This window comes from Vanellus vanellus (genome assembly GCF_965231255.1).
Source record: "Vanellus vanellus genome assembly, chromosome: 17".
Taxonomy (NCBI): domain Eukaryota; kingdom Metazoa; phylum Chordata; class Aves; order Charadriiformes; family Charadriidae; genus Vanellus; species Vanellus vanellus.
In genome coordinates this window covers 550,148-577,726 of record NC_138922.1, presented here as the reverse complement: position 1 = coordinate 577,726, position 27,579 = coordinate 550,148, and the positions used below count along the sequence as shown (strand labels likewise).

The window sequence follows — 27,579 nt, the reverse complement described above, 5'->3', positions numbered from 1 at the left end:
AATCATACCCACTTTTTACAGAAAGTAAAATGCAGAAAGTAGCTATGGAGTGAGATCCCATAAGGTTTGTTCATCCCAAGTCCAGATGTTTTTCAGTGTGTTTGTTAATGACCTATGAGAGAATAAATAATGAGTTTACTGTAATTGGAGATGAGACAAAGGTAGGAGGGATGGTATATACAATTTGAAGAAAAGATTGCATGTCAGAATTATTTCGTTAAATGAGAGAAATTAACTGAAAAAAAAAAAATTAAGATGCATTTCAATGGGGACAAAGTACCAGGTTTTATACTTTCACAGGATGTGAAGGATACAGTTACATAACAGGTTGTGGGAGAAGGATGTAGCTATAGTGAATCACAAGCTTATTCATCAACAACTTCACGCTGTTGTCTAAAAAAGCAATCATACTGATATATGTAGAAGAAAAAGTGTCTGATACGAAATAGTCTGTTACCAGTTTAGCAACTGGAGGACCTCTGCTGGAAGACAGTGTCGTTTTGAAGATGGAGTAATTTTCAAATACTGAAAGGCTTATCTGAGGAGAAGTAGAATAATCTGTTCACCAAAAGTAGGGTGTTAAATAGCAGAGGCAATGGAAAAACTGCATTGGTGAAGTTTTTATTTTAAGGATTAGAAAGAAAAACTATTATGGTAAGGGTAAGATCCTGAAATATCTTGCTGATGGAGACTATGTACCTGGAGATCGTTATGAACAGTGTTTTCAAAGATCTGCTACATATAATGCATATAATTCTGTCGTAGTCACAGAGATCGGTTATCTTCTCAGATTTCTGCTATCACTATTCACTGATTTTACTGAGCAAGATATAGTACAAAGCATTATACCTCATTTATCTGACACATCTCGCTGGGAGGATGTGCAGAAGACGGGTCATTGATTGTTGTCACACTCTGATCTTTCAGCACACTAGGAGAGGCTTGGGCTCAGCTAAAGAAGAGTCTAGCTGATGAAGCAGAGGTTCATCTCAAATTTTCTTCAAAGGTAAATAGTTCTTCCTTTTGCAAAGATTTTTTGTTCTGTAATTGATGTGGATCTCCCTTGAGTGCTTGTAGTGGGGAAAATATACATGCATATGGTACAAATTTAGAAGAATTAATAAGTTGGTGAACAAACTTATTGAAACTCTGTCCATTCTTTCTGCCAAAATCATAGTTTTTTGAATCTACCTGATGAGTAAGTTAAAACACATCTAGGCTTAATTTTTCATAAAAATAGAAGGAAAACAGATTCTGGAGGTTATTCACATAGGGCTCTAACTTCCAGCCTGTTCAAGTAAATTTACCTAGAGCTCGTACAGATTACTTCTGTAGACGAAGAAACAAAAAATAATATTTGGCTTCTCAATAAGTATGTACTGTGTCTGTCTGGAAGGAAGAGAACCAGGACTCTGACTTCTTCATATCGTTAGCCTTTCTGAAAAGTGCACAGGGAACTTCATGTTATTTCTCGATCTTCTCTCAAGTGATGCCCAAGGAGATTTCTTGTACAAATTATGGTGTTTATCTGTTTTTTTCCACCACATGTGACATACTGTTGCATCCTGTTACATTATGTTAACCTCTGTGGGTGATCAAGTTCAATACAGTGGCAGATATCTTAGCACAACAGCCGTGTTCTGGAGGAAAATTATAGCTCTGCACTGTTTGTAAGTGATTATGCAGGGGTTACTCAGGCAACCAGCCGCTGCCTTGGTAACCTGCTGCTCTGCTTCAAACTTCTACTTCAGGGCTGTAATTAGTGAAATACTTTTTGCTCCCCGTTGTCCTCCTGTATTGTTTTCCAAGATGAAGAAATGCACCCTGGAGTGGTGTGTGTGCGCGTAAGCAGGCGATGTATAGGGTATCTTTCATTATTTTACTTTTCCTTACACCCTGCACAGAAACTCCTGGAGCATTCTCTGAACTCTCCCCACTGTTCCCGTACCTGCTTTGGGACTTCCTAGTTCCGGCTTTCTTTTATTAACAGAATATGTTTTTAAACATATTGATTATTGCTATTACTTTCAGAGAAGTTATTCTTAGAAGTAGTAATTATATTTCTCCTTGGTAGTCATAGAATCATAGGGTTGGAAGGGACCTCTGGAGATCATCTAGTCCGACCCCCCTGCCAGAGCAGGGACACCTTAGAGCAGGTTGCACAGGAACGCGTCCAGGCGGGTTTTGAATGTCTCCAGAGATGGAGACTCCACCACCTCCCTGGGCAGCCTGTTCCAGTGCTCTACCACCCTCAAGGTAAAGAAGTTCCTCCTCATGTTTAGGTGGAACTTCCTATACTCAAGTTTGTGCCCGTTACCTCTTGTCCTGTCACTGGGCACCACCGAAAAGAGCCTGGCCCCATCCTCCTGGCACCCACCCTTTAAGTATTTATAAGCATGGATCAGGTCCCCCCTCACCCGTCTTTTTTCCAGAGTAAAGAGACCCAATTCCCTCAGTCTTTCTTCATGAGAGGTGTCCCAGTCCCCTAATCATCTTGGTAGCCCTATGCTGCACCCTCTCCAGCAGTTCCCTGTCCTTCTTGAGCTGGGGAGCCCAGAACTGGACACAGTACTCCAGGTGCGGCCTCACCAAGGCAGAGTAGAGGGGGAGGATGACCTCCCTCGACCTGCTGGCCACACTCTTCTTGATGCACCCCAGGATGCCATTGGCCTTCTTGGCCACAAGGGCACATTGCTGGCGCATGGTCATCCTGTTGTCCACCAGGACTCCCAGGTCTCTTTCTACAGAGCTGCTCTCCAGCAGGTCAGCCCCCAACCTGTACTGCTGCATGGGGTTATTCCTCCCCAGGTGCAGCACCCTACACTTGCCCTTATTGAATTTCATAAGATTCCTCTCCGCCCAACTCTCCAGCCTGTCCAGGTCTCTCTGTAGGGCAGCACAGCCTTCTGGTGTGTCAGCCACCCCTCCCAGCTTTGTCTCATCAGCAGATTTGCTGAGGGTGCACTCTATCCCCTCATCCAAGTCGTTGATGAATGTATTGAACAGGACTGGACCCAGTACTGACCCCTGGGGAACACCACTCGTCACTGACCTCCAACTAGACTCTGCGCCCCTAACCACAACCCTCTGAGCTCTGTCTTGCAACCAGTTTTCTATCCACCTTACTGTCCATTCATCTAACCCACTCTTCCTAAGCTTCCCTATGAGGATGCTGTGGGAGGCTGTGTCGAACGCCTTGCTGAAGTCAAGGTAGACCACATCTACCGCTCTTCCCTCTTCTATCCATCCAGTCACACCATTATAGAAGGCTATCAGATTAGTCAGGCATGATTTCCCCTTGGTGAATCCATGCTGAGTACTTCTAATAGCCTTCTCTTCCTCCACGTGCCTTGAGATGACGCCCAGAACAAGCTGTTTCATCATCTTTCCAGGGATGGAGGTGAGGCTGACCGGCCTGTAGTTCCCCGGGTCCTCCTTCTTGCCCTTTTTGAAGACCGCAGTGACATTGGCTTTCCTCCAGTCCTCAGGCACCTCGGCTGTTCTCCAGGACCTTTCAAAGATGGTGGAGAGTGGCCTAGCAATGACCTCTGCCAGCTCCCTCAGCATTCTTGGTGCATCCCATCAGGGCCCATGGACTTGTGAATATCTAATTGACTTAACTGGTCCCTCACTTGATCCTCCTCAACCCAGGGGAAGTCTTCCTCTTTCCCCGTTACTTTCTCCAAGGCCTGGGAGTCCTGAGGGCTCAGCCGGGTAGTAAAGACTGACGCAAAGAAGGCATTCAATAACTCCGCCTTCTCTGCATCCTCTGTCACCATGGCTCCTGTCTCATTCAACAGTGGGCCCACAGCTTCTCTGGTCTTCCTTTTGCCTCCAATGTACTTGAAGAAGCCCTTCCTGTTGAGCTTGAAAAGTCGAACGAAACCATTCAGTACTGGCACAAACAGTCAGTACAGTGCAGAGCTCACCAAGAGTATTCAAACGTAAATACCGGCCATGAAGACATTGAACAACTTCTGTGACAGTCCTTCATGGCATTGTTACACTGGAGGTCATGAACAGGTCAGAGAAGGTGACAGCGCTCTTGTGGCACTTGGAATGTAAAATATTATTACACTGCTAATGCCTGTACAAACTGGCACAGCAGCTGTAGATACATGCACACAAAGACTCCTTCAAGAAGGACATCATGGCACTGAACCTCTTCCCCAGCTGTCTGATTGTCCCTCCCCGAGCTCCAGGAGGTGAGTTCTGCTGGAAAAGGAGGTACACACGTTATGCTAATTGAAGTCATGGTGGGCTGGCTTGGATACAATCGTGTGTTACTAGCCATTCTGGAAATGGTGCTGATGGAACCAAAGGAAAAATAAGTACTTGTGAAATCAGAGGAATTCTTTTAATTGTGGTTTCTGCTAACTCAGCTGTGTAGTTTCTCTAGCATGAAATACTACGATTAACCCCACACCTCTGTCTTTCTGCCTAAGTCTCTACCATACTGGTAAGGAGATACAGGGTCTCTGTCCTATACCTGATAACTTCTTTTAGCAAACCTCTTGAGATTTCGAATCCTTTGTCACATGTCACCCATTCAGTGACGGGTAAGTGTCAGAGTTGTCTGTATATACTGGTGCGTTAAATTTCTTCATCTTAGGAAGGCAGGTAGGTTTTTTTATCTATTGCATGCATTTGAAAGTATTTTAGCAAGATGCTCTAGCAAAAAAAAAAAAAAAAAAGAGAAAACAGGATAAATACGGCCAGCTATAATGCAACATTTAAAAGTTTGGGTTGTTCACACGTGAGTCTGTTTTGATAGCCTATAGTACCTCTTGCAAGATGGACGTTCAAGCAGGATAATGATGCTAGAGGAAACATGACTGCCTTCACTGAGAAGTCTGCCTCTTTGATTCCCAGAACACAAAACTGGAGAAAGCCGTTGCTTTGCATTTTGAGCCTCCTGGCGATGAATTTCCTGTCTTTATGAGAATCTCAGTATTTCCCATCCCATTATAAACCATGTGAAATGAACAAATATCTTTACTTTCTATTAGGCAAGTAGAACCACTGGTGAAATGCCCCCCTGTTTGTTGTGTCCCTGGCCCTGGGGATTTTTATAAAGGTTGTCATAACAAAGTCTGCTTATGTCAGATGAGTCAGGTGCAACTTCTTCCACTGAGGATGATTTATCCATGTTGAGTAGTTTACCCAGGTTAATCCATTTATTAGTGGAGCAATCTGAAGGGCACGCAGTCTGTTTAGCTACTTCAGACTCAGTTGGACACAGACATCTCTATCAATTGTAATATATTGCCTCTGGAGTTCACTGAAGCCATCCTGAGCTTCTCTCTGTTCCAGTTCTTGTTTTGTTGAGCATTGACAACGATCCTGGCACAGCTATTGGTCTGTACCTCTGTTCTTGACACAGCTTGTGTAACCATGCTGGACCACAGAGTTGTGAACAGGTCTTTATTAGATGTCTGGGGCCATCCTGATGAGACTGTCATAAAAATATTGTCCAGAATTTTCTAGTCCAACCCCCCAGCCAGAGCGGGATTATCACCCACAGTGGATCAAGTCAGCTACATCTTTGTCTAGCGAAGTCCTGAATATCTCTAAGGACAGAGTTTTCAAGACCTCTCTGGTCAACCTGTTCTGGTGCCCAGATACCATTCTGGTGACTTTTTATTTTTTTAAATTACATTCAGCCTGAACCTCCTAAAGCTCAATTGTCTGTTGTGACATTGCCTGGCCCTATGAAGAAGAATTTGGCTTTGTTACCCTTGCATCTGACCTTTGGATAGCTGTAGGCCATATTAGATCACCGTGGTACCAGTCTTCATCTGCCTAAACAAGCTCTGCTTTAGGTTTGTTTAACCTCTCTTGGATGTGTACTGTAGGGCCTTGACTGTCTTTGTAGCCTCTCTCCATTTAAAGATTGTACTGAGCTTGAATGAAGTTTCCTTCTCCATTAAAATAGCAATGGAGAAAGGCCAGCAGTGCTTGCTTTCAGACACTCTGATGCTGCTCCACTGTGGGCCGTGTTATGTGATTATGAACCCAACTCACCTGCATTGATGGAGTCCAGCATCCTCACAGGAGGGACAGTAGAAGCGAAGTATTTGGTTGCTTCTGGGGACGTGAAATATTTGTCCCTTCAGAGCACATTTCCCAGATGTCAAAACTGTGTATCAGAAGGCCAAAGAGCAATATGATACAAACTCTATCCGAGTTGTGTATTACCAGCTGTCAGGTCCTGATTGTAAGAGATAAATCATGTGTGCGGTCTTGATGGATCTCTCCTGAGTTCATTTCAGTGGTTTCTTGCTTCTACTTAAGAGTTTCATCTAAATACTCAAGCTTCTCTTTAGGCTCATATTTGGCAGAAAGAAATAAATTGTGCCCTTACTGGATCTCTTTTCACTATACAGGAAATGCAGATGTGTCACCACAGTCCACTCACTCACCTTATTGCAGTCAGGGTTAGCGGCTTTAGTTTGTGTACGTTTAAGCAAGTTGCATCTGTTAGACCAGAATCAGAGCACCTCAAGTAGCGCTCTGGATATTGCCTGCCGTTGTGTCTCATGTGTAAGAAGAGAGATATGATTTAACGGGGAGAGAGGAAGACAAGATTGCTGTCCTTTTTGCTCCCTTCAGTAAGTACTGCCTTAACAGAGCTGTCCTGTGAAGAGCCGAGTTTTGTGGTAGCTTCACTAAGAGCTCTCTTGGGGAAGAGAATTGTTACTGTATGACATTGCCTTTGACTGTGGTGTGTTTTGTTTCCTCTCTGTCCTGAGCTCTGCTCAGCGGAAGAGCCAGGAATTACTGCCCGGTTCCTCATTATTGCTGTTTCTTCCTTTTGTTTTCATTACCAGCTTCAGAGTGAGGTAGAGAAACCCCTGCTTAACTTCAGAGAGAACTTTAAGAAAGATATGAAGAAGTGTGACCACCATATTGCAGATTTACGGAAGCATCTGGCGAGCCGCTATGCAGCCGTTGAAAAGGTAGGAGCAGAGAACAAACTGGAGAGTTTATGCGATACTGGTGGTTTGGGCAGAAAAGCAGCTGCCCTGGGAAAAGTTTCTGTTCTGCCTCAAAGAACCAGAAAGATTTCTGCTGAGCCCTTTCTGCTGATAGTTATGCTTTGCCAGGCCCCGACGTGGTTTGCTGCTTAGCTGAGATTTGGGAAACTGGGGGCTGCAGGCAGGGCTAAGGCATTACTGCTGAACTGGCATTTTGTTTCATCCTCCCCTTCCCAATTTGGGGCAATATATTGCTAATGCATTTGATGAAAATACTCCTTGCTTGTGTGCATCTGGAAGTCACGTCTATTGCCCTCAAAATTTTAAAAAATTTGTCTTAGAATAGCAGCAGGGTCAGGCCAAAGGTTCGCCTGGCTCAGTATCCTCTTGTGCAGTTGCCAAGAGCAGATGGCCAAAGAAGGCAGCTCGAATTTGGCATGGCAATTCACAAACCCTCTCCCAGTACCCATTTCTGCGCCTCACTGCAAACATCCTCACCTGAAAAACCCAAACAGCAGCAGCAGCAGCACACTGGTATCAGGGGCTGTTTAAACATGAACATCCAGTAGGTAGCTGAAGTTGTGATTTAGGGAGAGTTATACCCACAAAAAAGTGCTCTCTTAGCAGCAGCTATCAGGAAATGGGATACCCATGCCTTGGCTGCCAAGACGCTTATGCCAAATGGTTTCCTCATGCGGTTTGCTCTTGGGTGTAAGTTGGAAAGGAACACACCATGCTTAGTCAACCCAGAAGGTTTTTGGGGCTTTCATTAAAGATCAGAGTGCACATGAGAAAGTTCGCCCAGGGACAGAATTGTTGCAGGATGCACAAGGTTATTAGACTGTATGTATTCACGGAAGGCATTTTTCTGCAAAACAATGAATTTTTCACAGTCATACCTGCAAAGAAACACAGTTCTCAGTAGGGATGTTGAAAAGAATGAATTAGAATCGCCTTGAGAAGAAGGAATAAAAAAAAGGAAAAGCCATGTCTGCAGTGTGCCTGCTGAAGCGCAGAGCTCCTCACCAGATTGCTTTCTTGCAGCTCCCTCTTGCGACCTGCTGAACCAAGCACGGGGTCTTTAAAACTGCAACTTGAAAAAATTCAAGTAATACCTCAAGAGCATAGTAACTTGCCAGGCTAGTGTGACTCTAGAAAACTGCAAGGTGCTAACAATATATAATAATTCAAATTTAGTTTTTAACACTATAACTGGATAAAGAACAAATGTGACCTATTTTATAACAAGTCTGTGCAGGACAAGTTATTTCTGTTATGTGTTTGTGCAGCCTCAGTAAATGAGGGGACAGCGTGCGTATATGGTCATGATGTTTATTTGTTAAAACATTTTACTAATTTGCCTGTATAAGTTCAGTAATGATACTGATAAATGAGGTTTTAAAAGCCTGAAGAACTTTAAAGTAATTTAAGTAATCCATTTTAATGAGGTCTCAGGTTCTTGATTTCTGCAGTACGAACTGCTGTTGTCATGAACCTGAATTAGTTTTTCTGAAATAAGTCTAAAAGTTCCTATTGTTAGAGGGTCAGATAAGTCTATATTAAGTCCAGAAGGTACTTAAAAATAAATTTTGTAATATACTTTAAATTCTTTCAACAATTTAGGTCCTAAGAAAAGCAATAGAAGAGGTGTGTCAGTGATGCTGGTTAAGACATTTGGAAGAAGCTCCAGCTCCCCTTTCTTCCAGAAATAGTGAGAAAGTTACTAAGAAACTAAAGTCCGGTGATGCCTTTTGTACTGTGCCTTTCTAAGAACCTATGAAGAGTTCAGCTGCTTTTGTGATTTGTTGGTGACTACTTATATACGGTGGTAGGACACTTCCTTGAACAGCACATGGTGTCCTAAGAACTTGAATCCCAGTTAAGACCCAGTTTTGTGCAGGGTCCCTGACTTCTTACTGACAAATACTTGTGAGAAGGAGTCATATGTGGCTGAAAGCAGCTGGCAGCTCTTTTCCTCTAAAACATGTGACTCTTCTTTAATTACTCTAAGGCCCGGAAAGCTTTGACAGAGAGACAGAAGGATCTGGAAATGAAAACGCAGCAGCTAGAGGTGAAGCTCAGCAACAAAACAGAAGAGGAAATTAAGAAGGCGAGGCGGAAGTCCACTCAAGCAGGTGAGTACCTGTGTCCCCCAGTGGTGGGAGGCGAGCACAGGATGGCAGGAACGAGGTGGGATGCAATGGCCCATCCATCCATGCGTTTCTTGTTTTTTTTAATATTGTAGCTACAAAGTCAAAGTGAACCATGCTACAAATCTGTTTGGTATGAAATCCTCTGAAGATAAAAGCCCATTTTTTCCAGGTCAGATGACACAAAGTGATGATTTTGATAATTTGGGTGAGAACAGTAAAAGGAGGGTGAATTGTCCTTTTGTTTTGTGAAAGTGTGCTGAAATAACTGAATGTTTGTGAAACTTTCAAAGTCAGATTCAAAGAAGCTCAGCTGAGGATGTTTCTTCCTTAAATCATAGTTCCTTCCGTGTTTCTTTCCTAAATCACAGTCACCCACAACTATGTGGGTGCCTATTATGCTTCCTATTACTGTCTTTTCCTTGAAAGTTAACTTTTTGTCTTTTTTCCACTGCTACTCGGTAATTAAAATGAGGATATGGTAGTGTGTGCTATACTGTACTGAGGACACAGCTACTTGGTATGACCAATGCATGTTTTGTAGAGGCTCAAACCACTTCTACAGGATCCATCTGGAACTGTCTTTCTTGAGATCTGCAAAGCTGATATGTGCAGCTCTGTTAGTACATTTGCTGGAAATACGGTTTAACTAGGCCTTCCATATTTCATCCCTTCATGGGTCCATTCTTTGGCAGAGTGGTCCTTCATAGTTCTGAGGCTTATAAAACTTCAGGATAGCTTGTTGGGGTTTTGAGGGGACTGAGAAGAGTTATTCACAGTGTGACCATGTGTATAGACAACCATTAGAGGAGAAACAAAAGCTACGTGTTAGCGACAGGAGGCTCCACGAGAGATGCTCTTTATCCAGATGTATTCACAGCCTCTCTGTGTTCTCTTGGGTCCTCTGAAATGGTTTGTTACAGGTATTTGTTGAACAAGCATGGGAGAGCTGAAGATCAGATGGGAGTAACCCAGAGTTTTGTGAGAATATTCCCATCGCCCTCCTGCACTTTGTGCCACTGTTACGGTGCATGGCAGGGGGAGACTTGCCCCATCCCCGCAGGTAGTGCTACCCCGCAGCCCAGCTGGGGTGCTTGCGATGCGCACAGCAGCAGCATGTAGTGGTCTGGCTTTGAAATGAGGCCTGCTGCAAGTGGATGGGAGGACTAGAGAGACCTAAACCAGAGCCCCTCTATGATCCCACCAGGTACTGATATGTGGTGTTGCTTTCTGCTCCTGTGGATTGTTCATGTGTTTCATGGCTTTCATGTTCCTGGCTATACAGTGGCTCAGATTCACTCATGTGGGTGGAGTTTAAGCCCAAGTCAGATAGCTCCTCAGGAGCTCCTGGAGTGGGGGAGCCATTAGTTCAGACTTGCCATGTCAGACTAGACATCCCTCGTCTGGGTGGATAAGCTTATTGCCAAGCTTTAAGCCCTGAATCCTTGTTTGGTTGCCATCCCAGGTTCTAAGCCCATGAGAGGCTTCCAGATGCATTTACTTCTTTGACACTTGTTTGGTCTATGGAGTCCTGTTCTTTGTCCCTGGGTTATGTATAAAGACCGTGTCCCACCTAAAAGAACAGGATGAATTTTAGCTCTGGACCTAGGCATCACACCATTCGGGAAACTAACTGAGCCTCATTTAAAGAAGAAAGAGAATTTACTAGCCAGAAAGCAGTAATCTCTGAGACATGCCTTCCCAATTTTCCACCCCCCTTTCCCTCTCTGTCAGAGCAGAGTCCTGCAACAAAGAAAAAATTGAAATAATCACAGCTTACTGTGGTACTGCCCTGAACACGGGAGGAAGCCAGAACTCAAGTGGAATTGTGCATCTTCAGAGGCTGGAGAACACATGAGTGTGCAACTGCGTTGAGGTTGCAAAGAAGCATCCCTTGATCTCAGACAGCTTGAGCCTGACTCTTTGCGCCATTTTAAGCAGACTCATCTCACCTACAGAGTGCTACCCTGCAGCTCAATAACTTGTTATAGATTTCCCATTGCAATTATTGTATCTTTCAGATATAACTTTCTGTCTATGGCCATTTATTTTTTTAACTGAAGTAGCTTGCTTTCATAGTTCTGGGCATTTTGTAAATATTGCTTAATGTTCATATTTCCCTTTTAAAATCTTGTCTTTACCTCTCATTCTTTCTTGCCCCATTCACCTCATCTTTTCCCACACATGAAATGCATGCATTCTGTTGAAATTTTGTTGCACCTCACAAATACTGTTTAACAGAACTGCCTTCAGCTCCACCAGGACTGACCTTCAAACCCTCTGGGTCTGTCTACAAAACCTGAACTTCTGTTTCCTTCTAAGCTGCGTAACACTGGCTAGAGAGGACTAATGTGTTCCTATCTCAAACTTTTCAGGAGATGACCTCATGCGCTGTGTGGATCTTTACAATCAAGCCCAGTCCAAGTGGTTTGAGGAAATGGTGACCACCACTCTGGTATGAAACTCTGTGTAGCAACTTACATGCATAACATTGCAAAACTGTAATAGCGTACAACATTCATAATTCATAGCTAGTTACAGTGCAAAGCAATGGGAAAAAGCGGGTGATAAATCTCCCACTGTATTTCCCATTCTTAGTTCTAAGAAAAACCCCTGTCATTAAGGGAAGGAAGAAATAGTTGTTTCTTTGCGGAAGACATTACAGCAGTTCATAGCTGCTTAGGGGCCAGAACACTGGAATTGTCCCCAGGAAGGATGAAGGAGCGCGCAAGGACAACATGGAAAAACACGATAAATCACAGAATCCATTTATACATTAGTGAATTTTTATATTCCGTGATTTTACAATTTCTTCAGTATTGCAGAGTATTGCCAGCTCAGAAGAGGCATGTTTTAATTGCCTATTGTTCTGTTTCTCTGAAGATAACACAGCTCACGGTATTCACCCTAACGACGTATACCTTTGGGGTTAGTCACCAAGATGCCAAGATACAGCTTTGATGTGCTATATTCCTTGAAATACCTGTACTTTGGCTTTAGGGCTCCTCCCTCATGTCATTCCTTAGAGCCCTTCTGGGCAACAGCCAGTTGCTTTCAAAAGTGGGAAATAAAATTGTCTTTTGCATGTATTTTTCTCATTGGACAAACATGAAACTAAAATCGTCCTAATAAGAAGCAGGATGATAAATTGCTCAGTATTTGGAAGTCTGTCAGTGCAATATTTAAATTGCAGTATGTAAGTAAAGGCAGGTGGGTGAGTGGAAAACCTGGAGGCACATATCTTCCCAAAAGCAGAACGAGAGAAGAAGTTGGCTGTTCCTATACATAAGGGATCTGATTCTCCTCTCACCTTCAGTGGTGGTTTCTCACTGATGCAAGTGACACTGGCCATCAGTGGCACTGTGTCCAGATACGTCCAGGTGTATGTTAGCTGCATGTTTGATCCTGGAGATGTATGACTCAAGTGCTCTACTAGATAGCTCAAGAGGGAAGTCATAACCTGCAGGCTGCACAGCAGTTGTGATACTCAGGCTGAGAAGCGTTTGAAGGTGAGTCTTGGTATACGTTAATATAAAATCTAAATTGAAAAACAGTCTGCTTCTGATCAGCTCAGATACAGATTAGTTCACATGCAATACAAAGTTGAGAGAGTCAAGGTCTGAAGATTGGTGTTTCCTTGCATACTTTCCTCCCTGCAGTTTCTGGTGCAGATACAACGCATGTTCTGGCGATGGCGTGCTTACCAGCACTAGCACACTGGGTTCCGCATTCTGCTCCTGTGCATCTGTGCCCTAAGTAAGGCAGTCTGAGTTCAAAGTGGGCCATTTTTTTCCATAAGGGCAGTACATCAACCAGCAACAGCAATAGGAGCTCAGTCTATTTCAGTCCTGTCCGTACCATAAGCTCCTTTGCTCCTCTTCTTCCCCAGGCAGACAATCTGCCACCTGAGATTTTTGTGCTGTAATGAAGGATCTGTTTCCCAAAAGATATTTAACAAATTGCAGATAACACAGGGAAGGCAGTATAGCAGCCTGCCTGCTTGTATATGTTCAGGTTGCACTCCACCATGATGCCCAATAAGTGGACACCAGAAATGTCCTCTGAAGGCAGTTTCTTTTTTAGGATTTGGCCCCACTGATGTCCTTGTGAATACAGAGCTTCCTAGTGAAACAGCAAAGTCCATTACAGTATTTGTCTTTAAAAGCAGACTTCCACAGAATACTGCTTCCATTGCTGCTGCTCAGATGGACAAGGAGGGACTAAATTCAGATTTTGGGGTATAATATCAAAATCCAGGAGAAGAGGGAGACAGAAAAAATCAGGAGGAAAGTTAGAAATCACCTGCCTTTTCAACTAAAACGTTGCTGGGGTCTGCTTACTGCCACCTGAGCGAGGTGGAGACTTGCCGCAGTTCATCATCTGGTGAACAGATAAAAGTGCTCTTAGAGGTAGCTGGTTAGACCGAGGGCAGTCAGGCCCTTTCAGCCATACTCCTACTTACCCAAGGAATCACTGTAACTTCTGGAGCTAGCAGCAAAGCATGCAAAGCTTCTTGCAGGAACCAGATTCCCTCTTGCTTGCAGTGTCCCTGAAGACAGTAGCTCCTCTCCCTGCCTTAGTTGTCTCAATTTTGGAAAGGTTTTGACCTTCTTTTCTGTCATTAGGCTCAGGCTGAAGTGTCCTCTGTTGCCTACTGTCTCAGATTCTCTGCAAATCAGAGGGATGTGCAACCACAGAGTTCAGCTCCAAAGAGTGACCTGGGAGTCGTATCACACTGGCTAGCAACCTTTTGTGTGTCATCCTTTCTCTGGACCTTCAAGCTCAGCTTCCAAGAAAAATATGGACTTGTTTTCCTTTGTGTCTAGGAGCTTGAGAGGCTAGAAGTTGAAAGGGTGGAGATGATTCGGCAGCATCTTTGCCAGTATACACAGCTGCGGCATGAGACAGACATGTTCAACCAAAGTGTAAGTCTGCTTTATGTTCGGTCCCTTTGGTCTTTGTTGCACTTCAGCTGAACAGAACAGTCCCTATCCTGATCTGCCTGACCTGTGTCAAAAGGAGATGTGAAAAGTGTATGCGGTCAGTTCATTGGTCTGCAGCAGTACTGTCTTGCCACCCTACAAGTCCTGCTCCTCCAAGACTCTCCTCCTGGTTACATTTCATACTGCTGGATCACAGCTTTTTGCTGGGGGAGACACAATGAATTTAATTACATTTAGCCATCATGAGCCACTATTAGCTCTCCCAGCGTGTTGTGCTACTCCTTGAGGTCATCTATTCTTGCAAGGAAGATGGTAAATAGTTTCGCTGTTGGGGGAGGAAGTATATATTTTTTTCTTATTAAAAAACTGGCTTTTTTTCAAATATTAAAATATGGGGAATGTATGCCGACCTCAGTATGTGATTGTATTTGGTATAAGGTACAGATTGTGAGACAGGAGTCAGAGACTGGCCAATGCCTGGCATAGGAAGCCCGCCTGTGCTTGACGTTGAAAGTCTGCCTCTTCTCTGCTTCCTGCTACAAGGCTTCACATTCAGATCTGGCTGTTGTCCACCAAGTCTCGCATACGCACAGTTCTCATTTGTTTGCAAATGCAACGTAGGCATGCCCATAGCTAATCTTTGCAATGACTGCCTCTGCTTGAAATGCACCCTTGACATTTTGATCCTTGTTTTGTTCGTTTTAGACAGTAGAGCTCGTGGATCAGTTGCTTCGGAAAGTGGATCCTGCCAAAGACAGGGAACTGTGGGTAAAAGAACACAAAACTGGAGATATCCGACCTGTGGACATGGAAATATAGACTGTTGTATAGTTGTATGTGATGAGTCCACTGAATTAACCAGGCTAACGTTTGTCAGAAGAGCATAGGGAAAAGGTTGTTCCACTACCAGACACCTTGTAATTTATGCCTGTATGGGCTATCTCTGTTACATTTAGTCATTAAAATGGTCCTCATTGTGCTAAGCCTTAAGCACCAGACATTCCAGGGTGAAGAAACCAGATGTGTGCTTCCCACCAGAGGTTCCCAATTGCACGCAGCTTCCAGAAGAAATCTGCTTTCTGGTACAGAGAGAGCTCTGTTCTTCAGTGACTTTGTGCTACATCCCTTGCATGACTATCTTTATACAGTATGTTAGAACAACCATGCAGTGAGCCTCTGGCCAGCAAGTAGATAAATGTTTGAATGTGGTGCAGGAGGCAAGGAAGTCCTGATCGTGAATCCCGGGTCTGTCACTGACTGCTTTCATGGCCATAGGCCAGTCAATTAACTTTTCTGGCTCGCCCATCTATAAAAAACGCATGTCTCGCAGCAATGTTGTGCAAATAGATTTATTTCATATAACACCATTTCCAAGCGTGGCAGTGCAGTGATGGCCCTTCTCCCAAAATCTATGGAGAAGACTCCTGTTCTTCCTGTTTTATACTCCCTCTCAGGGATACATAAACCCATTATCATCATGGTTTCTGTTCTAGACCAATCAATAAGGCTGAAAGTGTTGCCATCACCGTTATTTATCAGGAAAGACTTGGTTGTGCTATACCTACCTCATTAGCTGTCTGAGTGCCCTCAATGACAGAAGGAGGTTATATACCAACGAATAAATGAGATGTTCAAAACCTCTCCTGCATATGCAAGATGCTTTCTCACAGAATCTCCTTAAAGACAGTCCTCTAACATTTTATTTGGGATCCAGTTTTAAATTGCCCCTAGTTGGTTCCTTCAGGTGAATAACACAGCCTTTAATTATCTTTAATTACCAAGTTTGCCCAGATAAATTGTGAGTTTTATCTTTTTAGAGCCTGATTTTCAAAGGTGCCATGAATCTGTGATCCTAAATTGCATTAAATGGAGATGTACGTGCCCAGCACTTCTGCACCATCAGATTCTTAACCTTAGGTTTTTCCTGTGTTAGCCTTACCGCAAACAATCAAAAATTCAACTCTGCTATTGGCACATCGTGTTACGTAGTTCAGAGACTGTTTGTGAAAAGGTATTAATTGTCTTCTCCTGCTGTTATTTGCAGTTGATTATTCAGTGTTGCTGTTAATATATTTTTCAGCATTTCATACAGCGCCAAGATTCTCAAGATTTTTGCTTTAGATCTCACCACTGTGGCCTTTACTCAGTGTTTACTGGGTTGTCAACTACAATTTCCCAAACCGTACTATTTCATTTGATCTGCAGTTATACTGCACTTTATCTCATTGTTACCATCCTTTTTTTCCCAGCACCAAAATTGCATCCTTCTTTTGTTCTACTACTATTCTAGATTTTTGCTGACCAGCCTCAAAGTGCTGTGATTACATCATTGAGAATTAATATTCCCCTTTAGAAAAACAGAGACACAGCAAAGTCTTACCCAAAACACATTTTCAGTATTGCTGCAGTGATTATTTTTCTGGTTTGTTATTTGAAACTGAATCCTGTTGCATTTTCCTATTGTTCCCTTTTTCTCAACCATCTCTTTACCAGTATGGATTCGTTCCTGTCTTGCAAATGCCTCCACAGTGCACTCCTCTGCTGCGTCATTAACCTTTATGAACCTTTGCACGTTGGCAAGTGCAGTACCGTGACCACTGCATGCTCGGGATCACTGCTCCTGGTGTGACACCTCCCGTACTGCACTTCGGTTACACACTTCTGAATTTGCGAATACTATTTTATTCTCAGTGTTGGAAGCATCCAGCACACTGTTATCCGAGTCTCTCCCAAGTTCCTGCAAAGACCACTGCAATACAAATGAAACGTGGTTTTCCCGAGCGTTGTGTAGTCCTTGAGCTCAGTTAGGGTCATACGCTTCCCTAGACTCCTGCTGCTCAAGCAGGGAAGTTTTGTGATGATCTGTCTTTTTCAGTCTTCCTATTGATTTACTCTCTGTCCTATTAATTTTTTTGGCATACTGATATATACTTTGCCTATCTGTACCATGCACTTTGGAGGACAGGCACTTTTTCTTCTTTTTTTTTTTTTTTTTTTTTTTTTTTTAACCCGCAGGTGCAGGGTGAACTTTTCAAAACTTCAGTGGCTAAAAATAACTGGAGTACTTAAAGGCTGCCTCTCAGGTTGACCCCTGTATTCTAAGCTGTATTGTAAATTAAAATGAGCAATCTTGACAACACCTCACCACATCTGATTGCAAAACCAAGCTAGTTGTGCACTTTATACAGTATTCTCCTTAATAAATATCTGAAATAATCTGTTACGAATTACACTTTATTTTTCCTCTTTCTTTGAAGATGTTTGTTATTTTATCTGTTTTGGACTGGAAATACTGTCCATTAGCACAGGTTTCTCGGAGGACTGAAAGGTATTTTCATTCCTCTAACAAGATGTATTTAAGCTGCTCTCAATTCTCGGTTGTATTTTCTGGTAAATGTTTTTTCCCTTTTGTTTTATTTCCAGACAGTTTTCCTACTTCTACTTTTCGGTCCATTTGAAATATTGCAGGAATGTGTGAGCTACACAGAGCAGTAATTCTCTTGATGGAGTCTGTACCTCTTTTTCCACTTTGATAATCTGAGGAGAGTACTTGTATCTGGCTGTTTATCTTTACCAGGCCCAGCGAACCCTCACGTAGTGCTGCTCTGCAATGGTGAGATGCTTCCTCTACAACAAGAGTTTCATCTGTAATTGGCGGAAGTGTTAGGGAAGTTTTGCTGTCGCTTGTAGACAGTTTCCAGCTTAATTCCTGCAAAAGATAGTATTCCCTCATGATACGACAGTGCAGACGGTGGGATCAGCATTACCTGGCTCATTCACTTCTCTGACTGATGGATTCTGGACAGTGTGATGCCTTACAAGTCTGGAAGTGCTGTAGCCCCAATGCTTCTGAACATACAGCATCTTCAAAGAAGGTAGTGGCATGTTTGAAGGGAAGCATGGTGGTCTGCCCTTGTGTTTGTTCCTAACAAGGTGACTTAGGGAGCTTCGGCATTGCTCTATTCATTTTCCGTTGAGTTGCAAAAATGCAGTTGAACCCAGTCTTTCCCCATCCAATAGCTCATCCTAAACAACTTCTTCTCCGGAGCAAGGTCAAGCTTCGTGTTACATTAAAATAGCTAGCACATGAAAAACATGATGATGTTGCAATTGCAATGTAGCTGATCAGTAGGAATAGCAAAGTTAGTCACTTGCCTCCTGAACTCAAGGCTCGTCTCATTGCGTCTGGCAGGTGGGCTCACACACTTGATGCAAATTTTTACTATTTTAGTCACTACAGGTATGAGTCTTTTTTTGTTGAGTGACAGGGCTGTCTTACATCTTCATACAGCTCTCTGGTCACGGAGCAGAAGGTGAGCTTTTGATCAGTACTGTTTGCTTTCACTTGAAGAGGTACAATTGGGGGGATTTTCCTCTGGTTCTTATCTGGTAGCTCTGCTTGCCCAGGTCTTTCTTGAAGCCACCTGTGTTTCAGGAGTCCTGCCGCTCGTGCAGAGCTCGCTCTTTGTCTAGCCATGCTGTCACATACTTGTGCTGTCAAGGCTCTGGCTCCCTGGTGATCTCTGCTTCAGCCAGAGCCTTTTCACCCTTGTCTGAGCTCAAGGGCTTTGTGAATTCCTATGGCTTTGAATCCATTGGGTATCTCAGCTCTCATACAGAATGAGAACATTTTATTCATCATCCGTACCAGCCTGCCTGTGTCTTCAAAGCCATCTTCTGGCACAGTTTACTCAACAGAGAGTCCTTGTTGGAAATCTTTCTCTAAGGTATTCTTTCAGCGTATTTCCTAACAGAATTCATTCTAGATCCAGTGCTGTTGACTGATTCTTGTTGGAGTTAATGAGCCGAAAGCAATGAGTCCTTTACCACATGGGCCAAATGCACTTTCTCCTGTCACTGGCAAGATTCCAGTTGCTTTCACAGAGCAACATCCAAAAAGGCCCAATTCTCAGATATCCAGTCTACTCCAGATTCACTCATGTCTGTAGCTCACATTTGTTCATCACTTCTATGTGCTGAACATCTTTTGAAGGACTTAAGTTGTTCCCTTCTGGGAATGTAATTTCATTATGTGACACTGGGATCTTTAGATAGCTTTTTTTTTTTTTTTTTAATGTTAAAATATTGTAACAGCAGTGAAAGTCTTATGGAAATCCCTGTTACGTTTCTAGAATACTTTTTCCCCTCTGCAGCCCTGCCTGAGATGCTGTGGGGTAGCTGTGCTCCCCCTCGTGTTGCACAGTTACAGTGAACACTGAAATTGTTCTTCCTTTTGTGCATAACAGGCAGCAAGCAAACTTGTGCTCTGGTTCTCTTTACCCTTTGTGCATCTGCACAGTTCCGTGTTGCAGAATTAGCTACCTTTTGTTCAACTGACAGCCCCATGATGGAATGTCAGTGTGTGTAGCTGTCTTGTGACAGTGAACTGCACTCAGATCATCTCTTTTATTGGGGGGAGGGTGTTCTAACAGGAATTTCCTGTAGTGTTCACAGAAAACTTTTACCTGCCCAGCAGCAGTCATAATTTCTCAGACCTTTTCAGAACCCCTTTAAATTTGTCCCTGTTTTTAATGTCATTGTTTAAATATTTTCTGCACGTTAGACTCTTTATGTAGAAACATGCACTCTTCACCTGCTCTTTGGAAGTGCTTGGCACTCAGAGATTTCTTGGAACACAGCAGGGAGCATGTAGGGGATAAGAGACTTTGAAAATCAGGCTAACAAATAACAAATGCGCAAGCCTCTTTTTTTCCTTAGTCGTTGAGTACTTGTATAAGGTAAACATTAAGACATAACGGCTTCGGATACTTAATATATGAGACGTAGCTGCTATTTGTGCAGTTCCCAGCAGCTCCATGGGTGACCCTGTGTCAGGCTGTGGTAGGAGCGCAGCTCTAGAGCATGGGCCTGCAGCTCACCTTCTGATGCAGCTGTAAAAACACAAATCCAAAATTCAGTGAAAAAGTAGCTCTGCCCATCTATTTCTTCAGTCACACACAGGAAGAAAAAGAGCACTGCTTACCCAGGTGGGTCCTTCACTATCAAGCACCTTAAGAAATCCAGACCAGCACCTTGAAGGTCCCCCTGGAATGAGTAGATGTGACTTCTTGGTGTGGTCAATTGATTGATTGTTTCCTTCAGAATAGAAAACATATTTGCTATTTTGTAGTAGCTAGTGCGCCCTTTCGCACTAGTGCAGCCTGCTGGGTCTGTTCCCAGAGCTGGTAGTCAGTCTTGTGTCCTGGAGGCAGTCCTGGTCACCCTTACCTCTCTGCTTCGCAAGAGCTAGGTCTTCAAAAGACAGTGTGAAAAAGGCAGTTTTCAGAATAATGAGCTTTCCTGATCATAGACCTTTCTGGAAACTCTGTAAGCTTTTTGCTACCCAGCATGCGTTGAAACAGGAGAATGCAGTCCCAGAGGTTAACAAAGTGTTGCTGTGAATTGTTCTTGCTGTGTGGGCATTCCTCCCGCACTCGTACCGCGGCAGGGAATGGCTGACGGGTGTCCTTTGCACAGCAAAGGTGTCTGACGTTTTACCAGGGGAGCCACTCAACTAGGTGGGCAAAGTGACAGGCAGATTCAAATTAAAAACAGACAGATAGGGCAGGAAAATACTTAGCTGCCCCAGCAGCTTTTGAGCTTCTCGACACGAGGCACTGGTCTCCCTCAGACCCTCACGGGCGCAGTAACAGGCTCGTCACTCTCCAAATTCTGCTTAGCACATGAAAGTCGGTGATGAACCGTTCCCTTGTATCTATTGCTTGATACAAGGCTCTCACACTAACAGCTGGTTGTGCCAGCAGGAAACCAGTATGTGGCAACACCACGTCGGTGACTACAGAATGGTTTTTGGCGTTTATCAGCACTATGATGTCCTGCGCCTTTTCACGGAACTGACCCTAAGTCAGGCGGAGACATGCCAAGCCTGGCATACAGGCATTCTCCAGGAGATGGAGTACACAGTCTTTCTGTTGCATAATGGTGATGAAGTCTTTCCCATCAGCAAATCCTTGTCTTTTCCTCAAAAGCACTATTGTATAAATAATATTCATTACTTTGTCTTATAGTAGATCTTATTCGTATAAATGTGCATCTTTCAGTTCTTATTTTTTCCTCTTCGTTGTTACTGTAGCCAACCCTCCGTTACTGAGATACACCAGTTTTCAGGGTCTTTTCTTTGATTTTGAATTTTCATAGACCGTCTCTGTTTCTTTAATGTGCTGACCAAACTTCATGCTTTTGGATGAAGCATGGTAATGCATGCTTTTTGGAGGGGTTATTTTGGTTTTTTTTGTTTGTTTGTTTTGTTTTGGAGTTTTCTTATCAGCCACCAGGTTTGGAAGTGCCATGTCTCCTTTTTGTGCTAGTCACGGTTTATATTTTCTTCCTGGACATTTTTTCTGAAGGGACCAACACATAGCACAATTTGACTTAAATTTCTAATCCCATGCATTCCTCAAGGCAGAAACCTTTTGTGCCTAATGATGCATCTGATTCTAAGAATTGTACATGGATAAAATCTTTCATAGACCAATAAAAAATAAGTCTTAGGTTAACCGCATAATAATTGTAGAAAAAATACATAAATTTGAAACATTCAAATTTAATTCCCTCAACTTACATTAAGTTGAACTATTTCAGGTAAGAGATAAACTCAGTGGATATTCAGAACAAAAGCTTTTCAGCTGCTGTATTCACATTCAATGAGTGGACAAGACTATAATTTTGAATATATGCAGTCTTTCAGGGCTACCGATTTAACAAGTAACTGAGTAACGGCTTGTATCACGACCCTACTAAAATTCTGCTAGTAGATCCCCTTGAAGTGCCTCTTTAAATTGTATCTGTTACAAGCAGGTAAAATACACAGATTCACCCTACAGATTCCCAAAACTCAGGAGCAGCCAGTATGCACAGATCTGTGCAGGATTTTCAACCCTCCTTCCTTGCTCTGCACTGTGCGCTCTTTTAGAACATCCATGTATCCAGTAGACCTGCCTTTGTCTCACTGATCGTTTACTGTCCAGCACAGTCGTCCTAAATTCTCAGTACTAAAGTGGAGTAGGAAATGTTGGACTTAAAGCAACTGCATTGAAGGAGCATTGCTAACCTAGTCTTCTGACACATCCTTCAGTGTAGGGGTCTCAGCAGAATAAGCAGGGAATTCTGCGTAAAAATAGAGGCCTAAGTAGGCCTTTATTGTGTAAAATAAAAAAAAAAAATATTTTTTTTTTTTAAAGCAGTTGCTGAAAATAAATTTTCTGGTATTGGAACTCAAAAGCTGAGTAATGATTTTGGGGATCTCACATCTGCATGACGTGACAATCTTAGTCATTTGAATCTGGGAACGCTTGACCTGAAATCCCTTATTCCTTTGGAGTTTTTTGACGTGATGGCTGAGATTTTCAGAATAGCCTAAGGAATTTGGATGTCCAGTTACCACTCTCTCACTTCAGCAGGTCAAAAACGCTCTTTAGGGACAGCAACCTATATCCATTATGAAAAAAAGCAGGTTACTAGTATTGGACAAATGTTCTCTTCTCCTCCTTAGATGGTTTCCTTTCTTTCGGCAGCCAAAAACTGTGTGAAAAATCCATCAAACAGTTTTGCAGACGTTCTAACAGCAGTTATTCAAAGGTGGGCCAGATCACTAGTCATACACTAAAACAGAGTTTTCTACTAAAATGAAGTTGCGTATTTGGTCCTTTTTGTGTAACTTTTGCTAAATACTTATAAATTTCTAGGAAAATTGTCTTTTGCCAGTACTAATGATATATTTTTAAAGACCTTTAACCAAAATTTTATAACTTTCCATAAATTTTGGCTGAATGGACCCCTTGAATAGCTTATGTATCATGCAGCCTCTGTCTGGGTAACTAGTAAATCTTGGTTCATTGTGCAAATTATTGGATGGATTTTGTTCCATAAGGATACATGAAGGACTTACTGAACTTAAGAAGTTGAATGCAGAAAAGATTTAGGGGGCAGATCTTCAGCTCGGGAAAACTGGCAGAGTTTGGTGGAAGCTACTTTATGTCAGCTGTGGATCTTGTCCTTCAGTGTTGAAGGCATTTCCTATACATATTTTTTCTGTCTTACTGTAAAACAATTTCATATGGTTAAACTGTATTTTCCTATATTGTTCTGCAAGTTTATATGCACCACAGTGCTCATCTCATCTCCTGTAAAATAAACTGTACAGAGACACATTGAGCATGGAATTGTCTTTAGCAAGTTGCTTTTTTCTTCTCCCAAAGCCACAAACCATTTGAATGCAATATCATCAAAGAACACTTGGGGTGCCATATGCACATGTACTGCTTGGTTGACACCAGCTTAATGCAGCTTGAATTTGCAATCACATTACTCGGGTGTAATCTACTTGTACTTTTCCTTTTCACATCTTCGTGTCGCATCATATTCAGATGAGTACAGTTCCTAAAATTTTGTTTTTGTTAGGAAATCAATTTAAGAAGCACCTGTAGTTAAGTGGGTTTATTTCTTAAACAAACAGGCAAGCCGACTGTCATCAGTCCGAAAGCAGCTCCGTGAAGTGGGCATGCTTTAAAGGATCTGTAAGCCTCCTACACCCAGTCAGTCCTTTACCCGCAAGTTCCGTGTGCATCTTGAAGCTTAGGTGAAGAGAAGACACTGTTGTAAAATGTTAATAAATCGTTCGACTTTGAATATTTGAGTTAACATGCATGCTGGCAGGTTTTCTGACAAAGTCAAAATCAGCCTTGCCAAAATCCTGTCTAATCCAACAATCTCCAGAAGTGACCAGCATGGGATACTGCTTTAGAAGCAGAGCTCAGAGCAAGCAGGGGTTGCAGTTCTGCAGAACACGAACCCACCTTCCCAGCAATGTGTGACTTGGTGACCTTGGAGGTAACAGCATTATCCACACATCTTGTAATCCTCAGTGGAGCTTTCTTCTAAGAATTTGTCCAGTTTTGAACTCATGTAAAAACCACCTGCAGAACAGCACCACACAGCTCTATGGGGTGTGTTTGTACTCCAGCGTGGTAAGTATTTGCAGAGGTGTGCATGCTCTTCTCAGAAAAGGAGAAGAAAGGTAAGACACTGAAGAAGTTCCAGGTGGAAGCTCGATTTTCACAGCAGAGTCTTTACACCTTGCCCAAAGTAGCCTAAATCTGTTGAAAAACCTCAGAATGCTGTTTCAGATGTTGGTGCGTGGTATAGATGAGCTTGGTGAATACTTAACAATTCTCCCTGTACTGGGGTGCGTTTAACTGCAGCCTACCAGCAAAAAGCATTTTCAGTTGTAGACAACTTTGATACAACTTTGAAACCCAAGACGGGGAGTTACCGTCCGAGCCCTGACACTTCCTACGCTGGGGTGGTGCCAATGCTCAGATAAACGTACCACTGAAAGGACCAGAGTCGACGGTGGAAGTAGTGTGGTGGCAGACTCGCGGTCTGCAACATTTAGATGTAAAGAGCAGGAGGTTTTACTTCATTCTGCACAGGAGTACATGTGCCAGGCTTTTTCAGCCAAAATAATTAAAAAATCAGCTTGGATTCCACCATGCGGTTAAGCCTTTGACCCTCTCACGTTCCTCAGAAGTGGAAAACAAGCTGCAGGGTATCAATGAGGAGGAGATTTGATTTCAGTCTTTTTTTGAGACTAAGATGTAGACATGTTTTGTGCCGCAAGCTGTTACCTAATACTTCAGAAGTTCCTATTAATTATAAATAAAATTATGTCAATACAGTCTGCATCTTCTACTGTTTCCCTGATCAGCAGTATGATCCTGAAATCTCCAGGTGCATGCAAGTTTTCTAGATGGTGTACTGGGCAGTTATGTTAGGAATATCCTAACTTCTACTTTACTGCAAATATTAAGTGTAAGTGGAAATTGGAGGCTGCGCGCGCACCATCAGATTGGATCAGATCCCATTTTGCTCTGGATCCAGCTGCAGGGCAGAGGTGCAGCAGCATGCTGAGTAGTGTCGCAAGGAAATACTAAATCCCCAAGAAGCAGAACAAACCGTCGGCATTCCTCCCACTTGAGGAGGGAGTGGGACGCGTTGGGGGGGGTTTGTGTGACTCCTTCCAGTGAAGTTCTGAGCAGCGTTCTTTAAAGTAAAGAGCTGGATTGCTGTGATGAATTGCTGCTTTGCTTTTCAACGCTGAAGCTGTTGGAAAGCCCTGCCAGGGTGCAGCCTGCCTGCTGTCAAGGTGGGCGGGAGGTGGCGTGGATTCCTTGGCTGTTTTGAAAATCTGGACTTCTCTGAGAAGGGCCCTCGTGACCCTGCTTAGTCTTTCGGACTATTCAGCACTGGGAGAGGTGCAGCTGTGGAGTGGTTCAGGCGGACTCGGGGCACCATCTTGCCTGTGTTGCTGTTCCTGGGCATGTGCCACGGGCAGGATGTGTGTAGCCCCTTCCCAAGTCCCTTAATGGGCGGATTCTGAACCTTTGGCCCTGTCAACAGGAAGAAGGCCCAACAGGAGCCAGGGAAAAACATGAGCTGGCCCGTGTGACTGACAGAAAAGTGCTTTAAGCAGCGCAGATTTTGTTTGTGACGGTCCTGGAAACGGCAGTGACTGCAGATTGCGCTGTGTCGCACGTCACCCACCCAGGCTTGGCCAGGTCCTCCCTTACCCTGGCTGTTGAGCGAGGAGACGGCTGCCACAGGGGCGTCTCACTTCAGTGGTCATATTATAGGGGCACGCAGTCGGTCAGCGACGGCCGGACGAGGGGCTTATACAGAGTATTTCATCTGCTTTGTTGGCTGCAGATACCACCTTGCATTTGTCTGATGCTGTTGAAGCTAAGTGTTAACTTTTGATACTGTATTTCGATCATTGATTTTGCACTGTCAGGGAACTTGAGGGATAATGCAGCATTTCAGGCATACCTGCTTCAGCAGTAAGGCTATGTACTCTGCAGTGACCTCCTGTGCAATAAAAGCCCCATCAATTGATTCGAGGAAAATCTTGTATTTTTGTATTTATTTTTTATGTCAGGCAGAGACTTCCTGCAAACAGCATATGTTGTAGCTGGATGTTGAATACAACCTATGAGCCTGGAAAGCCTTGCAACCTGTTACAGCCATTTAGAACTGACTCTTTTCACACAAACCCAATACTTTATCACACAAAATGAAATGTTTGTGTAGATCTACCTTACAGAATGGCATTTCTGCAAGTTTTCCTCATATGATCGTTCACACTGACCCACAGTTCCCAAACAAGAAAGTCTTGGGAGTGTCCGGAGCTGCAACACTGCTCCTGCTATGGTAAAAGCAAAGTTTGTCTTTTATCGACAGTATCCTGCTCTACCTAGCAGACAGAAGGCATCACCCGAGGGTGCTTATATAGGTCTGGACTCTGGAGAGCGTCTTTCGTTGCAGTGCCCAGTAATTATTTCCTCCTTTGAAGGAAGTGTCGTGCAGTCCTTCATGAGCTGTACCTCTTTCTTAACTCATGTCTGATAAAAACCCAGTGCTCAAGTAGGTTAGTAAAACTCAGCAGTGCCCGAGGAACATTTGATTCACTGTTTCCTATTTGCAAGAGAAAACCTTCTGTCGGTCTTGTGTTTTGCAAATGAACACCTCTTTCCGTGTTCAAAGATTGGGGTGCAAACACGGGGAGTTGTGTCCAAGATGCTAAAAGCTCATTTTTAATGGCCACTCCTAACTCACCTGAAGTCCAGGGGTAACAGCCTTCTACATGTCGTCCCAGTCTGTATTAGTTTTCAAGTGTACCTGGCTGTATTTCTCTGTTTCTTGGGGTTTTTTTTTGGTTTGGTTGGTTTTTTTTTTACTTGGGTGGGGTTTTTTGTTTGTTTGTTTGTTTTTTGTACCCTGCAGTTGTGGCCCCCTTTCTTACCTGAAGTTGAAACAAGCCAGGAAAGCTCTTTTCTTCACAAATCCCTCATGCTAGAAGCATTTAAATTCACCCCCAAAATGAGCGAAAGGTGGTAAATCCTCTCGGGCTGCACAGTCAAGCTGCAAATTCTTATGCTGAGGTTGTCAGAAGTTTGCTTAACTCTGAAACAGATTTGGGCTGCCGGAGAAAGATTTTACTCCAAGCAATGCTGGAGCTTGAGATTCAACCTGTGGTGGCAGAAGGTCCTGCGGCTGTGCAGGCGATGGCAGGAGATTGAGGGAAGGAGCACCAGGCACGTGCCTGTCCATGCGCCCTTCCTTGGGTGCATGGGGATTTCCACCACTGAAGACGGAATGCAAAGCAGCGAAAAATCTGAGTTTCATGAACGTGTCAAAGGTCATCATAGGCTCAGATTTGATCGGGTTTTGTGGTCAAAACAGGACATGCCCCAGCAAGGCCCTGCACTCTTCTGCTTCTGCCTCAGGTGTGAACTCGGCAGTCTTGTTCTGAGTATATGCATGTGGACCTGATCCGTGCTGATTTGGTTTACACTGGAGATCCAAAAAGTTCAGATGGAGAGGCTCCAGCTCTATTTTGGTTACAGACAAGAAACACACCAGGTGCTTGACAAAAGCACAGTTAAAAGACCATTCATTGAGACAGAGAAACAAGCAATCTAATCAGCGGCGTAA

The 27,579-nt window shown here is 43.4% G+C and overlaps 1 protein-coding gene across 1 annotated transcript in view; it reads left to right on the top strand.

The window, feature by feature from the left end:
- GAS7 (growth arrest specific 7) overlaps window positions 1–15,630 on the top strand; it is a gene marked incomplete at its 5' end in the record, with an annotated part of 101,888 nt that extends 86,258 nt beyond the window's left edge. Inside the window, 6 exons of the mRNA XM_082491967.1 lie at window positions 928–1,006; window positions 6,831–6,959; window positions 8,989–9,112; window positions 11,503–11,582; window positions 13,954–14,052; window positions 14,776–15,630. Coding sequence (XP_082348093.1) covers window positions 928–1,006; window positions 6,831–6,959; window positions 8,989–9,112; window positions 11,503–11,582; window positions 13,954–14,052; window positions 14,776–14,889 — 625 coding nt within the window. The 3' untranslated portion in view covers window positions 14,890–15,630. The remainder of the gene's footprint in view (window positions 1–927; window positions 1,007–6,830; window positions 6,960–8,988; window positions 9,113–11,502; window positions 11,583–13,953; window positions 14,053–14,775) is intronic.
- Between the last annotated feature and the right edge of the window lie 11,949 nt (window positions 15,631–27,579).